This window comes from Alligator mississippiensis, chromosome 10 (assembly GCF_030867095.1).
Source record: "Alligator mississippiensis isolate rAllMis1 chromosome 10, rAllMis1, whole genome shotgun sequence".
Classification (NCBI taxonomy): domain Eukaryota; kingdom Metazoa; phylum Chordata; order Crocodylia; family Alligatoridae; genus Alligator; species Alligator mississippiensis.
Genome location: NC_081833.1, coordinates 36,850,427 through 36,870,603, shown reverse-complemented (window position 1 = coordinate 36,870,603; position 20,177 = coordinate 36,850,427). Strand labels below are relative to the sequence as shown.

General features: G+C 45.7%; 1 protein-coding gene across 1 annotated transcript in view; it reads right to left on the bottom strand.

The window, feature by feature from the left end:
* The window catches only part of NLRC5 (NLR family CARD domain containing 5), a 99,418-nt gene that overhangs the window by 16,184 nt on the left and 63,057 nt on the right, over positions 1–20,177 (bottom strand). Inside the window, exons 32-41 of the mRNA XM_059713294.1 lie at positions 19,221–19,307; positions 18,923–19,003; positions 17,612–17,695; positions 9,865–9,948; positions 7,166–7,249; positions 5,600–5,683; positions 4,971–5,054; positions 4,142–4,225; positions 2,007–2,090; positions 229–312 (exon numbers count right to left, since the gene is read on the bottom strand). Coding sequence (XP_059569277.1) covers positions 229–312; positions 2,007–2,090; positions 4,142–4,225; positions 4,971–5,054; positions 5,600–5,683; positions 7,166–7,249; positions 9,865–9,948; positions 17,612–17,695; positions 18,923–19,003; positions 19,221–19,307 — 840 coding nt within the window. The remainder of the gene's footprint in view (positions 1–228; positions 313–2,006; positions 2,091–4,141; positions 4,226–4,970; positions 5,055–5,599; positions 5,684–7,165; positions 7,250–9,864; positions 9,949–17,611; positions 17,696–18,922; positions 19,004–19,220; positions 19,308–20,177) is intronic.

Sequence of the window (20,177 nt, the reverse complement as noted above, 5' to 3'; positions counted from 1 at the left end):
TGTTTTAGAAGCACTGTAAGACCTTCCAATTTGGGCGAGCATTTAACAAACAAAGCTAGGCTGGGATATTGTTTGTGGGGGTGGCTGTTTCATATTGATACTGTGGTTGCCTTTTAACAGTATAACTTATAAAACAGGAGAATAAACAGGGAACAAAACAACTCTAATTGTTTTTTGAGTTGGGAAGGGCAGCAATCATACAAAAAACCAAACAAAGTATGCACCTACTGGAGAATCTTCAAGTGGCACATGCCAGGCAGACAGAGGGACAGTTGTGCTGCAGCCTTGTCACCAACAACAATTCTAGCTAATCTGAAAATAATAGAATATGAAACATAAATGATGATGGACTAAAACTTGGTGTAATTTATCACCCCAATGCATGTGTGTTGGTGTCACCAGGAATTATATCTGTTGAGGGTAGACCATAAATGTTGTTGATCCTTGGAAATGGTCACAAACAAAAACAATGTTCACATTTTACAGTCCAGTGGTAGAAATTAAACAGTAGATTAAAGTATTGTATAATTAATTACAGTGTTGGTTTTGTTCCCTGATACCACTGTAATTATAATTCATATATCTAAAGGATTAATTAAATAATTCAAATTACTTATTTTCTTTTAGACCCCCAACATGCATTACATTATTGAGAAATCTGTGTGTTAATAGTGTAATAAATCATTACATGCCACACGTTCAGCCAACTTACTATACAGTAAAATAGCGTATTAGCCATAAAGAAGTTCCATATTAAAGGTGGAACATCTGTGTGGCTAGTTTTATCTCACTTTAATTTGAACATGTGGCATGTGGCCTGGTTTTAGGCTGTAAGGTGTAGCTGTAATGTCCACAGGGACAGGAAGCTCATTTGCCAGCTTCATACAAACCATTTCAGGGTGCAGGGCACAGGCACCTAGGGACTGAGGAACTCCCTAATCCACAACTGCCCACATTGCAACAAACATGTGAGATGGGAGCTGAAGAATTTTATCTCAAATCCAAACAATTGTGTGTCCTGCCATAGCAAACCTTGAATGTTTGGCCTGGCAAGACACATGATTGTTAAGATCCAGGAAAAAAATCCTCAGATCCCAGTGCGTGATTAAATTAACATCTGTCAGAGGCCTTACCATCATAAAATTAGGCTCTGATCTTGCAGTCCAAGTAGCCAGGGTAATTAGCGTTTAAGACAGAACTCAGGACCTTCCACAAGAGCTTGAGCTGAGGACAGAGTCCTACAACTCCCGGCAATATTAGTCTGTTGCCCATCTATCTGTACTGGCCATTAAAGGGAGAGGCAACATAAATTTCACAAGTGTTATGCCCTCTGCATCTATGTGGAGTGCCATTGACCCAGTAGACTTGAGTGTAATGACCATTCACAACTGATGGAACAATATGACTGGGGCCTTGCACTGTAATTATGCTTAAGTTATACCACCTTCTGGAGGCTAGTTGAATGGATCACTCATCTTAAGTGCAACAGAAATAATTTCATCCATTCTGCTTTTGAGGTTTTATTATTCAGTAGGGTATGGACACTGCCCCTTGCAAACTAATAGGAAATTAGATAAATGGTACTAAATTAAACAGTAATCCTCTGCTTAAAATAAAACCTCAAATCAGCCTCTTCACTCCATTTTTATATAACGACAACAGAGATTTAAAGTTGATTTCTGAGGTAGCATAGATATTAGGAGAATGTGCAAACGGACTGTAAACCCTGCATTTCTGAAAACCTAGCTATTATTCTGCAGACAGCACAGATTTGAGTTCTCCTCCACTAACACAGCATTTACAGTACAAAGCTACCAATGACTGCAGACAACATACTAGCTCTGAAGCCTCAGAACGGGGCACCAAATGATAAAGGCAGTGTTTCTTTCTTGCTCCCATTGTTGTTGACAGTAACACTCAATCTGGCTTCAATGGGGCAGCATGAGGTTTGCTTCCTATAACCCTGATGCCTCTGCCTAGTTCCTGAAAGGGCATATGAGACTTACAGTAATTCTTCAACCTGCTTGCAGTGGGACAGAGCCTCTATCAGCTTTTCCCCTCCAACAGGACCAATGCTGTTCCCAGAGAAGCTAGAATAAGAAAGGAAACAAGCAGTATCTCATCAATTATTCCATCCAGAGGAGACAGAATGTACAGGAAAAAACATAAGCTATGGCATGGATGGTGCTTTAGCTGATTGCTGTTTCACTGGTAATTGGTATGACAGGAAGCACAGGGCACTACAATGATAAGCTGTGGCTGCTGCCAGTGTGGAGATGCCTGTCCAAACCTCAACCAAATACAATTTCTCCAACAAACAGTTTGAAAAAGAAAGGCTTTCTAATGCTTTTGATACTGTCCTGGTATTCCTGACCCTGCACGCACTGTGTATCATCCATTTGTTACCTAGAGCTGAGAGAGATACTGTTTACCTGCCTCACAATGAGACTTTGGATCTTTTGGTGGTTCAGGTCTCTGCTTCAGAACAGAAATTATTTGTATTAGGTTTCCCACAGCCCACGTGAGTGCTCTAGCAACCCAGCTGTTAGCTATTTTGAAATGTGAAGATTTCTCCCTTACTGACTTTGATGATATTGGAGACCCAAGAAACACTCCTTGAGCAAACATTAGGCAAAACTGAATGCACTCTTGGGAAGAGTTTTGGTTTCAACAAGTCAATGTTTTCTTACAAAAAAACTGCCAAAATAATGTAGAGCTAGCTATAGATAATTGAGTCAATAAGTGATGCAGAAGGAGAAAGAGCTCACTGAGTGCACTGAGTGATTGGTGTTACAAAGCTAAGGCTCTGCAATTCATAAGCAAGCAGCCTAGTCCCAGGTTGCACTGCTGAGTTCCCTGAGGTTACACTAAAGCAAATCCCTCCAGGAATCTTACCCCTATTTCTGCAGTCCCACATATCATACAACATACTAACCAGTGCTTTTCTCTGACTGGAACAGTGACCTCAAGGGGGATATCCACACGAGCAGGAGTGTGCCTTTGCAACAGCACAAAGAGTAACGGCACAAATTTGTGCCACGGGGACTAGCCATCCCCTGCACTGAGGCACCCTGTGGCCCGGCCAGCCAGGGAGAGGCACATGGAGATGGGGAAGCAGGCAGCCCAGGGCTGCCTGCTCCCTCATCTCCATGTACTGCGGAGCCCTGCTGCTGAGGCATTCTGTGCCCCAGCCAGCTGCTCCCTGGCTGGCTGGGGCACAACGTGCCTTGAAATGGAGGAGCAGCCAGTCCAGGGCTGCTTGCTCCCCTGTCTTGAGGCACCCTGCACTCCAGCCAGCCAGGGAGCAGCTGGGGAGCACAGGGTACTTCAGCACAGTCCTCTGTCTCTGTGTTTGTCCCAGTGCCCACAACTTTGGCATGGTTTGCGCTGCTTTTTTTCCAGGGGTTTCTATTTATTTTTTTTTTGCTATCTGGAAATCACGGAAGTAACTTTTGCCTCAATGCTGCACATTAGCAGTGCCACACACTGATTAATGTGCAACTCATGTGGTTTGTGGTGCTACAGAGAGGTTTGCAGTGCCACAAACCACACGTGCCTGCACATCTGGATCCAGCCAAGGAGTCTATGGCAGGTCTCTTCTATACAGCTTGAGATTTGGGCTGAGTATTACCAGAGTCTGAACAAGACAAAGAGGAAATAAATCTCATTTTTATCTCTACATTTGTTAGTAAAAGGAAAATGATGAAGTAGTGAAGTCCTACACAATGAAATCCTCCACATAGAAACAGAGCAGTTATTGTGCATGACTCTTCTACTCAGCCCAGAGGCAAGGGTAAGTCACGGTCTGTGGTAAGTTCAACCATTGGCCTCTGCTGATGCCAGCTTGTGCCAGGCGGTACAGTTTTTTGTGCTGCAGACATCTGCCTGCAAATAAGTGTTCTGAGATTATATCACAAATACACAGCAACTTTCACTCTCAAAGGGTCTGATTCAAAGCCAGATTAATTCAATGGTAAGGGTGTCTTTCTTTTAACATTTATGGCTTACCTATCAAGCACTTAAAGACAGAATAAAAGTTTACATTATATAGAAACAGGTAATATAAAAATCAGACATGAACATCTCCTGCAGTCTTAGCACTAACTAGTTCTGTTGCTCGAAACAAAAGAAAGTGACTCACTTGATTTTCTTTAGATTTTGCATTTCCAGCAGGGTTGTGGCTATTTTTACCAGGCCAACATCTTCAAATTTGTTAAGGCTTAAACTTTAAAGGGAAAAACATGCCATATTATTAAAGAGAACGCTGAGCTCCATCCTGACTACAGCATTTTATTTAACAGATCCCATCCACTGGATGAAATTAAAGCTGCTCCAATATTCACAGAAGAAGGTACTTTGAAAGTCAAAGAAAAAGTTTTTTTTTTTAACTTTCTGAGGAAGAGTTCAAACTACTTTATGAGCTATTAAACTATCACATATCTAATTAGCTGGTCCCATTAAATGGTACAGTAATACATTCACTTCTTTTGAGAAAATACATTCTGTACCTTGTCCTGTTTTAGAGGAGAGAGAAGACTGGGTTGCAATGAAGAAAACAGTCAAAACAGAGATATGCTGAGGCTAGAAACAAAATCAAGCATTTCCAGAGCTTGTAAATGTTGGTACTGGGGTACAGGATTTAAGTCTAGTCCTTGATAAAGGGAAGCCAAATACAGTACTTAGTTCTTGATCCAGATTTTGCCAAAGAGCATTTTAATCTGCAGGCTTCTTAAGCAGGCAGCAGCTGTTTAACTGGAATCAGTCTTCAGCTACTTCATATTTTGGAGCTAAAATCTTGATTTGCTCCCCATGTATGTAATTCTGACAGTTAACTATTTTGTAGTCTTTATAAAACTTGTTTATTTCCTATACTGGCACTTAAGAACTCATGGAAATATATCCACTTCTGTGCCTGATGCATAACTGCCACCCACCCTTTTTGGCAGACAGATTTCAAGAAAGGAACCCACTTGATTTCTTCCAGGCGATGAGTATCCTTCAGGGCTTCTGCGAGATGGATGCAACCTTCATTACCAATACTGTTATTGTTCAAGCTGGAAAGAATATTCCAAAAATACCATGTATTAAGTAACGTAACTTTATGGAGAGAGGATGAAATTCACTACACAGTGCAAAAACTATAAAACCAAAGTCCCATGTAAGCCTTCAGAACTGTATCTCATTGGCTTTGGGAGTACCCATACCGATCAGATTATAAAAGAAAAAATAAAACATTTTATGCACGATGCTTATTAGAAAATGAAACCTATTGTCATCCTGTGAAAAAGCTGCAAATGCTCTTGATAGGCAACCAACAGTGCACTTATCAGGGAAATGCTCAACTCAGTGGTGGTTTGTAATAACTGTAATGCTTCATGCTTCCATATTGAAAATTATGATGGCATTGCCAGTGAAATTATGCTCTTGGCTACATGTTTGCAAGGTTACTCGATTTGACATATCAGACCACTCTGAGCAGCTAAACTGGGCTTCAGTGGAAGATTCAAGGAAAGAACTGCAAATGTTCCTTCTCTCACTAGGAATTCATATGGCCCCAAGAACACTGTAGTATAGGAATGCTTCGGACAGGCATACTTACATAAGTCTTTTCAGTGAAGGCATTTTGCAAATGCTAGGCACCAGCATCTGAATGGCTATGTCATCAAGTTTCAGGAAGCCCAGACTAGGAAGCAAAGGGACACAGGAATGAATGTTCACAGATTTAACTGGCTAATTCAGGAACAGCAACCTTCTTGGTAATCAAGGAGCTGTCAAAGCAGAGGGGGGCTGAAAGATCTCAGTGGTCTGCATGAAAACTGTCATGAGGTTAGTTGATTAGGCAAGGGAAGCATCATAACAGCCGTATTAATGTTTTGTAGTTATGTCCTATACAGTATAGAAGGCTCTAATGAAAAATCCTCATTTCTAAGATTGAAAAACAAAAAGGGCTTGATTATAGTCCACTGAAGTCATGGGAGTTTTGCCACCACCTTCAACAGAAACAGAATAAAACCAGAAGTGTATGATTCATGTATAGATATGTTTCAGAAAAAAACAAGCTCTTTTTTCCCTTTCAGGTAAAACTGTCCCCAAGAGAGATGTGAAGAAAAGAAGTCTTCCTTCTCTAAGTCTGCAAGTTAAAAGGGGCAGAGACCTATAAGTTCACTAGTAATAGATCTGGCTGGAATTTGTCAAATATAATCATACATTATCATTTTTTTTTTCAAAACAAAAACATCATGAAATCATTTTTTTTCCTCAGAGCAAAATTCCTTTGTTTTTTAAAATGTCCACAGTGGAACTTTTAATGAGAAAAATCAGTTTGTTGATTCCTTTGTAACAACATATTATTTCATGCATTTGTTTTATTATCACTTTTCACTGGAAAATATAGACATAATGTTGAGAGGGTTCACTTCTAAAATGAAACTTTTCCTTTTAGGAATAACCAAGGGATTTGAAAGGGTTCTGTGACTTTAGGAATTTTGACAACCACTGCATTAAACCAAATGGCTTCAGACACTACCAACCCTGAACCTTTTCAAACTGAAGTGTCTTTAGAACAAGAATGGTGTTTAACATAGATTTACAGAGCTCCTAGCAAAAGGAGGATACCAATATGATGGATGTTTCTACAGAGATATAAATGATAACTTCCTGTATGCTCTTCAGGTGGTAACACCCATGCTAGGGATGTCTTAGGCTACTGCTAGACTTTGGCCCAGGTGGTGGCAGACCAAGGTCAGAGCTGTGTTGTGTTAGCATAACTTTACCCGCAGAAGTGCTTCTGTAAATACCACTAACTGTCACTAGCAGATGTTGCCTTCCAGTGCACTTTCTAACATGACCAGTGTCATTCCTGAAATTACCACCTTTCTGAATCAGGACATGGGTGTACATGTACTTCAGAGGTACTGAGGATACCAAGGACAGCTACAACCAAAATCCCTGAGGATACCAAAGCACTTGAGCTGTCTACAGCCTTCTGTCCCACCCCTGCTTTTATGCCCATCCCACGTTGCAAACCTGAAGACATTCAAACATCTTCCCCAGCTGATGTTTACTAGCCATCAGTGAAGTTACACCCATCCAGGCCACAAGCTGGAAGGTAGCTATAGTTTAATAATAAAGCATACAGTGGCCTCACAGATTAGAGTTAACTTACTTCAGCTCTTCAAGGCCATGACACTGTTGCAGCCCTGCAACCAGCTGCCTTATTCCAATGGGCACAATGGTACTTGATGTCAGCCTGAAAAATAAGCATAGCACTGAATTAGAGCAAAATAGTTCACTAGGACAGGAGTGACAGGAATCCCTTTGCCCACCACAGATGTGCAGTCACTTCCAGGGTAAAAAATGAAAGCTTTTTAGCAGCATATAAGATGACTGTTTAGGATAGGAAGTGACTAACCCCAATTTCTAACAACATATTAAAACACCTAAAACAAACAGCTTCATTCCAAATGAAACTACAGGAGAAAATTGAAATCAACATAGATTCATAGACTGTTAGAGGCTGGAAGGGACCTTGCAGATCATCAGGTCCAGCTCTCCTGCTCTAGGCAGGAAGACAAACTGGAGTTAGGTGACCCCAGTGAGGTGACTGTCTAGTCTCCTCTTGAAAACCTCCAGGATAGGTGACTGCACCACCTTTGCAGGAAGTTTATTCCACAGTCTGGACACCCTGACTGTGAAGGAGTTTTTCCTGGTATTAAGCCTGAAGCAGCCTTCCAAGAGTTTGTATCCATTGGTCCTGGTCTTCCCCAGGGTGCCCTAGTGAACAGTTGTTCACCGAGCTTCTGATGCACTCCTGTGATATAGCGGTAAGCCGTTATCAAGTACCCTCTCAACCTTCTCTTCAAGCTAAAGAGGCCCAGGTCCCTCAGCCTTTTCTCGTATGGCTTGCCTTGCAAGTCCCTGACTGTATGGGTGGCTATTTCTGGACCCTCTCAAGTTTTTCTACGTCCTTATTGTGGTGCCCAGAACTAGATGCAGTACTTCAACTGCGGTCTCACTAGTGCTGAGTACAGCGGGAGCATCACTTCCTTAGTCTTACACGAGATGCGTTGGTTGATGCATGCCAGTGTGTTGTTTGCCCTGCTGACCACTGCCTCACACTAACGGCTCATATCCATACAATGGTTGATTATTACCCCTAGGTCCCTTTCGGCCATGGTGCAAGTCAAGCTGTGGCCATCGAGCCTGTTTGTATGTTGAGGGTTGTTTGCCCCCAGATGGAGCACCTTACACTTGGAAGTGTTAAACTTTACCTGGTTCCAGTCTGCCCAACTCTCCAGCCTGCCTAGGTCCACCTGTATCTGCAACCTAACATCTGGCATGACCACACTGCCCCATAACTTGGGTGTCATTCACAAACTTGGCCAGTGAGCTTTTCACTCCTCCATCCAAATCATTGATAAAGATGTTGAAAAGCACTGGTCCAAGCACGGATCCCTGAGGGACACCACAGGCCACTTTGCATCAGAATGACACAGACCCATTCATGAGAACTCTCTGGGTCCTACCGTGTAGCCTGTTTTCCACCCACTAAACTGTCGAGCAGTCGAGCCTGCAATCTTCCAGTTTTCCCACAAGGATATCGTGGGATACTAGATCAAAAGTCTTTTGGAAGTCTAGGTGTACAACGTCTGCCATGTCTCCTGTCTCCAGGAGACATAATTTAATTAAATGTCACAGGATTTAGTCATAGAACAAGAGCAGATAGCTGTACCTTTGTAAAAGCATCAAAGGACTGTTGGTGTGAGTGGACCTGGAATTTGGGGCTTATGCTCATACAGTAGAGCTCTGCAGTTATTTCTGCCTATGTTAACTTTCTAAGAATTTGCATAAAGGATTCCCCTGGTCCCTTGAAGCTTTGCCCCAAATTCAAGTTCAGGTTCTGGGCAGAGTTAAATCCTGAAGAGTCAAAATGCTGCAATAGAGCCAGTTCTTGTGAGATTTCAGAGAGGCATCCAAACATTAACAGGAACAATGTCCACAGTATTTCCCTATAGAAAGACAGAGGCTCTAGTCCTGTCTCTCATCCACACTAAGGCTACTCTGCAACACTCTGATAATTTAGATGGACTTTAAAATAAGGGTCAAAGATTCCTACATCACACTAGACCCTTCATTCAACATGACTAGAGTCAAAGGGTGCTGACAGATGTGGGGAAAAAAACCCAGTGCTTTACCAGAAGAGGAACTGCGTCATTTTGACTCAAATCCCCAACATCTGTATACCTCACATACTTCAGCAGGGCTTTTGGTGCTTTTATCAAATTGTTGATTTAATCAGCTATTAAATAAAAGCACTAAAAAACCCCATTGAAGCGCATGAGCTATACAGATGCTGGGCGACCTGGGTCAAACTGACATGATTCCTCTTCTGGTCATGTGTTGTGCTGGGTGTGAGGGCAGGCTGAACTAAAAGTAAAGCAGTGGGGTTTTTTTCCACATCTGTAAGTACCCATAGGCCACGTCCAGACGAGTTTGGCTGTGTGGTATATGGGACTGCAGATGCATCTGGATTCCACTTTTCCCAGCATCTGGGCTTTTGGTTTGATCCATTATAAAGTTAGGGTCTAGGTCTGGAGTCCTAATCCTGCTTTAGGTCTGTTTTTTGTTTTTATTTTCAGAAAAAAACCTATGGCACATGCTGTTCCCAGAAACCAAAATTTCAGGCAGATCATGGAAACACCATGTTCGATTTGGTCTTCTCAACAGACTTGAGAGAAACATTCAGAATGCGAGAATTTCACAAAAGAATAAGGTAGGGAACTGCAACAAGCTGCATCTTGTGAAGGAGGAGATTGTAAGAATGTACATTCAGCAGTAAAATAATTTTTTAATATAATTACATACTCAAACTTCTTCAGCTCTGGAAGAGATAGAAGAGCACGGGCTAGAGTTGCTGCTTCAGTATTGTTGAGATCAATGTGAGACCATCTGTAAAGACAAAACACCATCTACTTTGGAGGTTATGAACAGAATCAATGATAATGCTCTGACCATAGACCACAGGTGCATTGGAGGGTTGTGATATTTGCAATTATTCTATATGAATTTCTGATCAATGTGAGCCTGGAGTGATTTTTGCCAGACCCATGGTCCCCTTCAAAATACATTAAGGTATATGGAGTAAGCAAAACTTTGGTTCAAAGTTCTTATATCAACATAATCTCATTATGATACCAGGCCAGAAAATCCCTGCAGTCTGAGGACCAAGTAGTAGATGGAGTTTGGGTTCATCAGATATATCATGCTTATAACCTGGACTCCTCTATCTCTGACTACCCCAGGTTCTCTTCCAGGAGTTCTATTAGCAGAATGTACTAGCAAGTAAAAAAACAAAGACTTTAGCATGAAGAGTTACTGCAATTAGAGATAGTCCTCTTCTAGCAGCAGCAGTTTACTCTATTATCAAATCTTAAATTTACTTGTACATATGCAGGTTACTATTTAAAATGTGATTAACCTGTTAATTGCATCTTAAATGTAACATGTCAGGGGCCTAAGGAGAATTTTCAGACCCACCAAAATGCCAGTACATGGTATGTTGCAAAATGCTTCAAACTTGATATCTAACCTTCTTGTGCCCTGTGCCCCAACTCACAGCAGGGTATATACACCTGCCTGAATGGTGACAAATCCTCTCATGTGCAGGAGGGCACAAAGCAGAATGTCAGACTGTACTGGTACAGACTCACAGAATCACAGAAAATTAGGGTTGAAAGGAACCTCAGGAGGTCATTTAGTCCAACCCCCTTATCAAAGCAGGATCATCCCCAAATAGATCATTCCAGCCAGAGCTTTGTCAAGCCGGGCTTTAAAATCCTCCAAGGATGGAGATTTCACCGCCTCTCTAGGTAATTTGTTCCAGTGCTCCACCACCCTCTCCTAGTGAGAAAGTTTTTCCTAATATCCAACCTAAACCTCTCTTGCTGCAACTTGAGACCATTGCTCATTGTTCTGTCATCTGTCACCCCTGAGAACAGTCCAGCTCCATCCTCTTTGGAACACCCCCCTTCAGGTAGTTAAAGGCTGCTATCAAATCCCCCCTCAGTCTTCCCTTCTCCAAACTAAATAAACCCTTCCCTCAGCCTCTTCTTATGAGTCATGTGCCCCAGCCCTCAAACCATTTTCATTGCTTTCCGCTGTACTCTCTCCAACTTGTCCATACCCATTCTATAGTGGGGGGCCCAAAACTGGACACAGTACTCCAGATGTGGCCTCACCAGTGCAGAATAGAGACAAATAATTACTTCCTTTGATCTGCTGACAATAATCCTACTAATGCAGTCCAGTATGCTGTTAGCCTTCTTGGCAACAAGGGCACCATACTGACTCAAATTCAGCTTCCTGTCCACTGTAACCCCCAGGTCCTTTTCTGCAGAGCTGCTGCTGAGCCAGTTGATCCCAAGCCTTAAGTGATGCATGGGATTCTTCCATCCTAAGTGCAGGACTCTGCACTTGTCCTTGTTGAACCTCATGAGATTTCTTTTGTCCCAATCTGCCAATTTGTCTAGGTCACTCTGAATCCTAGCCCTACCCTCCAGTGCATCTACTACTCCCCCTTGCCTAATGTCATCCATGAACTTGCTTAGGGTACAATCCATCCTATCTTCCAGATCATTAATGAAGATATTAAACAAAACTGGTCCCAGGACCAACCACTGGAGCACTCTACTTGAGACCAGCTGCTAGCTAGGCATGAAGCCATTGGTTGCTACCCAATGAGCCCAACAATCCAGACAGTTTTCTATCCCCCTTACAGTCCATTCATCCAGCCCATACTTCCTCAGCTTGCTTGCAGGAATGCTATGGGAGACAGTATCAAAAGCCTTGCTAAAGTCAAGGTATACCACATCCACTGGTCTCCCTGCATCCACAGAGCCAGTCATCTCATCATAGAAGGCAATCAGGCTGGTCAGGCATGACATGCCCTTGGCAAACCCATGTTGACTGTTCCTAACCACCTTCTCCTCCAAGTGCTTAGAAATGTATCCTTTGAGGACCAGGTCCATGATTTTTCTGGGGACTGAAGTGAAGCTGACTGGTCTGTAGTTCCTCGGATCCTCCTTCGCTTTCTTAAAGATGGGCACTATATTTGCCCTTTTCCAATCGTCCAGGATCTCCTCTGATCACCACGAGTTTTGAAAGATAATGGCTAGTGGCTCTTCAGTCACATCAGCCAACTCCCTCAGTACCCTTAGATGCATTGCATCTGGCCCCATGGACTTGTATATGTCCAGATTTTCTAAATAGCCCCTAACCTGTTCTTTCACCAGGCTGACCTCCTCCCCAAACTGCACTGCCCGGTGCAGTAGGCAGCAAGCTGAGGTAAGATGGAGGTAAAAAAGGCTTTGAGCACTTCAACCTTTTCCTCATCATGTGTCACTAGGTTGCCTCCCTCATTCAGTAAGGGACCCACACTTTCCCTGACTTTCCTCTTGTTGCTAACATACTTTTAGAAACCCTTCCTTTTACCCTTCATGTCACTTGCTAGCTCCAACCCCAATTGTGCTTTGGCTTTCCTGAATTCATCCCTGCATGCCTGAGCAATATTCTTATACTCCTCCCAAGTTGTTTGTCCAAGCTTCCACTTCTTGTAAGCTTCCTTTTTGTGTTTAAACTCACTGAAGACTCCTCTGCTAAGCCAAGCTGGTCACCTGCCACATTTGCTATTCTTCCTGCACATCAGGATGGTTTGTTCCTGCACCCTCAGTAAAGTTTCTTTAAAATACAACCAACTTTTCTGGGCTCCTTTTCCCCTCAGACTTGCCTCCCAGGGGATCCGCCCTATCAGTTCCCTGAGGAGCCAAAGTCTACTTTTCTGAAGTCCAGGGTCCATACTCTGTTGCTCTCCACCAATTCTTCCCTGTTTGTGAGCAGTAGATCAAAAAGAGCACCGCCCTCAGTTGGCCTCTCCAACACTTGTACCAGGAAGTTGTCTCCAACGCTCTCCAAAAACTTCCTGGATTGCCTGTGCACTGTTGTACTGCTCTCCCAGCAGAAATCAGGGTGATTGAAGTCCCTCCTGAGAACCAGGGCCTGTGATCTGGAACTGCTCCTCCTACTCACTTCATCTCCTGGAGGCACTTAGGCGCATGTCCAGAAAGGTATTTAGGTATCTAACTCCTAGTTAGGTGCCTAAATAAATTTTAAGGATCTGGCCCTTAGACTTCTGACATGTTACATTTAATATGCGAATAACAGGTTAATCATGCCTTAAACCAGGGGTGGGCAAATACAGCCTGCAGCTGCCCCTGGGGTGCTCTGCAGGGGGTCAAGCCCCAACCACTCACACCAGGGCAGCCTGCTGCTGGTGCCAATGGTCCAGCCCTGACCAGCATGCGCAGCTTCTGGCAGGGCTGGTCCCAGTACACCTGCACCCAGGTGCTGCTCTGCTCCCCCTGACTCCAGTGGTGGCTCCTGCTCCTGATCTTGCCCCTACCATGCTGCGATGCACCATGCCATGCCACTGTGGATGAGCAGCTTTAGCCAGGCAGCTCCTGCCACAGCACATGAGGATCTGGCTCCAGCTCCCGGCCACTTTCTGTCTTAAGGTGGCTGGTAATTGAAGCCAGAGCCCCATGCACTGGGGCAGGAGACACACAGCTGAAGTTGGCTACCTGCCCACCTGCTGGGAGTGGCATGGCATGGCGTGGTGTGGGAGATAGGGGGAGCACCACTGGAGGTGGGGGGAGCACAGCAGCACCTAGCCAGCTGCAGTTGCACTGGGAACAGCCCTGCAAGAAGCTGCTCAGCACAGTGTGGTATGGCATGGCAGAGGCAGGAGCCATCGCTGGAGGCAGGGAGAGCGGAACAGCTCCTGGCTGGGCTAAGCTGGAGGCACTAGTGGGGTATGGCACAGGCTACCCCAGTGTGAGTGGGCAGGGCTCAGCCCCATGCAGAGTGCCACAGGGGCAGCATGCACTACACCACCCAGACAAGCTCTGCTGCATGTGCCCCCCGCCCCTCCCTCCCTCCCTCCCCCACTCACCCATGGCAGGTTCCTGGGACCTAGTGCCCAGGCATCCACACACATATGCACCCCCCCCAGCCCCCTCCCACACACACCCCACAACACTCCCCCCCCCCCCCCCAAAAGAGGGCAGAGCCAAGTAGGGAGCAGCCCCAGCTCGGAGATGTCTTTGCCCTGAGACTCAACTTCTTGATCCCAGCTTTGCCTGCCCATCACACTCCTGAACACTGCTCCCCACCTACTGGCAGCCCCATAGGGAGTTTTGGTGAATTGTTGCGCTGGGAGAGTGACGTGGGTGGGGTGTGCTCACCTGGCACATGACAGCTCATCAAAACTCCCCATGTGGCTCTTGGGCCCAAATAATTGCCCATCCCTGCCTTCAACAGTGACCAGCCACATGTGTAAGTAAAGTGTGATAATAGAGTAAATGAGTCACAGGATTATTTCATATATAATGTGGAATAACTTTGAGGCTCTTTTGTATCATGCCTTAAATTTTGTATGTGGCCACTCATGCCCTGGGGCCTGTCAGAACTGTGTGTGCTGCCCAACTGGACACGTGGTTTTGTAGGTCCCACTGCAGGGAGATCTGGGGATTGGGCTGCTGCAGCCCGATGCCAGGATCCCTGTGTGGTGGAAGAAATAAAACCATGTGTGCTGCCCAGCTGAGTGGCATATAGGTTTTTACTCATCCCTAGAGCACAGGGACCCTGGGATCAGGCTGCAGCAGCCCAAACCCAGATTCCCTGTGCACTGCAGCTGCAGTTTTAATGATCAGTTGACTGTCAGCTGGGGCTGGGGACTGGTTTGGTTCCTGGCCCCAATTGATAATCAGCTGGCTGTAAGCACCCCAGTTTCATCTTGCTGCTGCAGGGGGATCCCAGACTCATGAGCCCAGGCTACTCTTGTACCAGCCAGTAAGACATTATTGGGACCTAATCCCTGATCCCAAGTCCTGCCATACACGGGTGGCATGGCAGGAAGCACAACTGTTGGGATTGCAGATTAGATCCCATCATGTCTTACAGTGAATGTCTATCAGGGGCCCTGAAGTCAGAATATTACCTCTGCAACATCCATGGACTTCACTGGAGTTGGGCAGTGTGTGTACATCAAGGAAAAAGTGTTTAACCACTGCTGATAAGACTATCTAATTCCTCATTTCTACTGGTCATGACAACATAAGACATGCCAGACTGGGTCAGACCACAAGTCCATTTGACCCACTCTCCTGCCTCTCAGTGGCAAAGACTGGATACTAAGAGGAAGAGTGCATATGCGTGGCCTGTCCAGACTGTTATGCCTCAGCTCTGTGTTCTTGGGCAACCCTGGCACAGGATGCAGTCTGTCTGACTCACAAGGACTCACCCCCCCTCCCTCCCCTCCTCTACATAAACGAGACTGATTAAGATGCAGTGAGAGACACACCTAAGACCCTCCAGATAAGGGTGACAAGAGTGAAACAACTGTCCTAGGTCTCATTTGCATCTGAGATGGAACCAGATGACCATTCATTTACATGAGAGATGGAGAACAGAAAGCCTGAAGCAGAGACTGCAGTGAATTCTGGGACCAGAGAAGCACTGCATGATGGGGAATCTGTGCTCCAAATGTTAATCAACCCATGTTCACACACACCCAGCTCAGCATTTATCAGACCAGTTCTAATCTGGATTTACTAAGGACTTTCCCCCCCCCGCAGACACACACACACCTCTAAGTTTAATAGGCATCTTGGGCCATACATTCCCCAGTCCCACTATGGGAGGCCTATTTAAACTTGATTGACTAAAAACTCGGTTGCTGGGTTAGGGAATGCTGAGGCAAGAGACCGAGTCAGAGGGGTTATGGGCAACATTTGAACAATGGTTAAGGGTTCATCACAGCATCCAGCCTGTTGGAGCCCTAATCACAGGTGTTGTCATACTTTTGCCGAGACGACTGGTGGGAGTCCTCTCCACAAAAGGTTATGAACACCCCAATAATTGCTTTAAGTCTGTTAAAAGTCTATAGTAAGATCTGGAAAAGTCATGCTAAGCTGAGGCTTGTGCACAACAAGTGAAAATCCAAAATCCTGATGTTGCAAGCTATCTATTGTTTCTGAAGAAACCATGAGATATCCCATCAGTATATCTGCTATCCATAGGAATTTCAAGCTGGCTCCGAAGTATTTGGTTAATCCCTAATCTTAAGTGTTTCTTGATTATCAATCAGTTTCTTGAGATGTTCCAAACCAGATAACCCCTTGTCAATAGAAAAGACAATGATTTACACAATTAAGGATGCTTTGAAGCAGATGAACTGAGGGTATAAAAAAATGTAAAAAGTGTGTGTGCTTCAAGAAGAGGAAGAGAGAGGTGCTTCAGAAAGAAGAAGAAAACTCCTGTGCTGACACCATCCCCTGTCGTTCTTGGGACACTGAAAGAACAGATCGTCTCTCTCTTCAAGAATTGTGCTACGGACTGTGCCTGTCAGCTTTGCAGCCCGAGTACCTTGGACTGGTGAGATCCCACCGCTCTCTCTCTCTTTTCTCTCTAGGCATAAATTTCTGAACCTGAACTGTATTAGTTAAGCTTGAGCTAAGTTTCCCCAAATACTTAGTGAAACCAGGGTAGTACTGTAATTGCTTGTGTTTTTCCTTTGCATGTCTATTACTACTAGTACCATTATATATTTCATATGCTTAGCAATAAATAACTTTTATAGTCAAACTGGTAGTAATTGGGTATATTTTTCCTTCTCTGCTTCTCTTTCCTTCTGTGCTCTGCAGCAACGCTTCTTTTACCTAAGCTAAAGATCCCTGTGAAGCCCAAAAATATTGTGGGGTCTGCTCATCAAGAGGCCAAAGACTGGGACGTGCTGAGTTTGAAACACATAAGGGGATCAGCTTGTACAGGCTGATTGACCCAGTTTGACTCAGACGTGCCCTTATGAATTGAATGCTGGTCCATGAGGGTGTCAGCTGGACACCCAGCCGGATTCAGAGGGATTCTGTTTACCTGTGTGCTTGTGTCTGACTGCATTTTATTGTTGCTCTTATGAACTGATTCTTGGCATATGAGGGTATCAGCCTGTCCATGCTGATCAACCCGGCCGGGTCAGGCATGTCACGTTAATTTGTGTGTGTTTGTGTGTATGACTGATTTGGTGACTGGAGGAACCCAGCCCCACTGAGATTGAGTCCTGCAAGATAGCTCCATTGGGGGTGAGGGCTTGCAGAGGGGAGAGATACAGCTCCGTATAGTAACACAAGCAGCACACTGACAGAATTATCAAGACCCTAGAAACTATCCCTAATGTATGAGCACACCCAGAAGTAATGGGCAAATCTGGTAACAAGACATATCCCTCCCCAGCCCCTCTCCCCCTATAGCTTCCAGCATTCAGCAGCTTAGGAAGGCCTAATTTGGAGGCTGCACCCCTATTATGTTTAATATCCACACGTGGGCCTGTCTTCCATGCACTTATCCAATCCACTTTTAAGCTTGGTTTAAATAATCAACCCCAACATCTTGTGGCAATGACGTCAGCCCAGGTGCAGAGAAGCACTATTCTCTCTTCATGGCAAGGGCAGTAAATGGTTGCCTTCCAAAGGGAAATTGTTATGGTGTGGGGGGAACTCACCTCAGTTCCTGAAGCTGGGTACATTTCTCAATAACCCTTTGGAGAAAGTGAAGGTGCTTGGCTTCCAGCTCACACTGATTCAGCCTGAAAAAGGCAAACATGAACACAAACATGAATGATCTCTGTAAATGAAAGTCCAGACTCACAATTACAGCTAGCCTTTTAGGCTGCAGCATCCCAATGGCCTTTAGACCAATATTCCCTCTAAGGAGCAGCGTTCTGTGAGCGCGCCACCTTGGTCCATTGAGCGTGCCATCTCAGTCTGGCGTGGGACACTTACCGAAAGGGGCTGAGGGCTGGGAGCCGGAGTTTGGGGGCTGGGACCAGGGGCCGGAGGCTGGAGCCGGGAGCCAGGGTCTGGAGGCTGGGGCCAGGGGCCGGAGGCCAGAGCTGGGGGCCAGGGGCTGAAGTCGGGGGCTGGAGGCTGGGGCTGGGGCTGGGGCCAGGGGTCAGTGGCAGGAGCCAGGGACCAGGGGCTGGGGCCGGGGAGTGGAGCACTTCCCCAGAGCCGGCGGAGCCCGCGCCAGCCACCCGCGCCAGCCTCCATCCCTGCCTTGCCTCACCTCGTGGAGGAGCTGCTGCCTGCCCCAGTGAGGCTCCGCCGGCTCCGGGACACTGCTCTGCTCTCCAGCCCTGACACCACGTACCTCCTCACTCCCTGAGCCGATGCAGGGGAGAGGAGCAGTGTCCTGGAGCTGGCGGAGCCTCACTCTGGGCAGGCAGCGGCTCCTCCCCGAGGTGAGGCAAGGCAGGGATGGAGGCTGGGGCGGGGGGCTGGCGCAGGCTCCGCTGGCTCTGGGGAACTGCTCCACTCCCCGGCCCTGATGTGGGGGAGCAGAGCACTTCCCCGGAGCCAGTGGAGCCTGTGCCAGGCTCCTGCCCCAGCCTCTCCTGGTGCGCAGCCTTGAAAAGGCTGTGCGCGGCCAAAAATTTAGTTGTGCGCAGCTGCACATGCGCACACCTTAGAGGGAACCTTGCTTTAGACCCTGTATAGCTGGCTTGGGAGCCAGACCTATGCAAAACCTCTCTCCAGGCTCTCTGTTGAATGGGGAGGGTGCAGCCTGCTCCCTCCTGGCCTCCTTGTCCACACTATGGTCAAATGAAAGGGCATTATTGAGGGGAATATGTCCTTCCCCAACCCCAGGGGTGCACAGAGCAAACACTTAGGCAGAAGCCAGCATCAACCAGGCTTCAAGGCTTACTCTATTTAGAGCTCCTGGTTATTCATCATACCACAGCAGGGTTAATGAGTTCTTTTATCTTATGATGTGCCACCAGCAAGAAAAAAAACCACAAGATGTATATCCCCACCTGCTAACAACATCCTCCATTTTCTCCATTCGATAAGGAAATTCTTCACCCACTTTGAAGAGTCCTTTGTCCTTCAGGATCCTAGGAGAAAGTAAAGATAATGATGTCATCAGACCAGGCATTTTTGGTGCCCTGTACAACTTGTCCCAAATCTATTATATCTAAGTATACTTTCCAGAGCAGGGAACACAGAATGTATGACATGCAATACAAATAGAAATAAGCCAATTTCTAAATGCAGGCTAATTTCTATTTTTAAAACAGGAACTAAAACAGCAGCTATTTAGGTGCAACTTACGTGATCTCTATAATGTTCCCCTGCACTTGGACGGCCAGCTCCAGAAGGGTGAGGAGATCTTTGTCACATACCCATGGTTCATCTATGCTGCAATCCAAAATGCAGCTTTATTTTATTTGGTGAGCGTGGTTTATCTAAAATGTGCCCCTCTCCATGCTGTATTTGAATAACACCATGTCCACGCATATTTGATTAACACCTAGCACTCAGCTAACTAGACACAGAAGCTGCCTATACATGTGCTCATTCAGGTTTTAACTAGACTCCACGTTCTAATTAAAATGCTCTAGCATTGCCTCATCATCATGTCTATTAACTTTCTATGCATTTTAAAAAGGCTGCTGGGGCACTTTAGCTAAACCTCATGGAATGATGTTTAACTAAAGCATCCTGTGGCTATTCTTAAATATGCAGGGGCTTAATAGAGGTGATGATGAGGTGTTTTAATTAGATCGTCTCTCTGGGAACCACTTTAATTAAAATGCTCCGCCCCCGCCCCAGCATGCATGTAGATAGCCAGAAGGTGCCCTTTGTTTCTCAGTGAAATGCTGTCACCTCTGCATGACAGTAGAAAAGCAGTGGCAAAGCTTCAAGCCATCCTCCCCCACTGCCGAATTCGCAAACCCTGAGCCCTACATAGCAGGTTGGGGCCAGGTCGCTCTCCTCCCCCCACCCCTGCTGCTGGGTAAACCAAAGCCATGCCCATCCCCTGAGGCTGGATGAGGCTGGACCATGCCTCATCCAGGGTTGGGTTAGGGCCAAGTCAAGCCCCCTTATCCCCACCCCACGGGTCCAGGTCAAGACCCCTTCCCCCCACATGGCCAAGTTGGGGCTTGGATGCCTCCTGTCCCGCTCTGTGTGGCTAGATGGGGCCCTATCACAACCACCCCATGCTAGATTGGGACTATCAGCTGAATCTGGCTCTCAGATGGCCTCAGCACTGCCTATGCAGCTGCT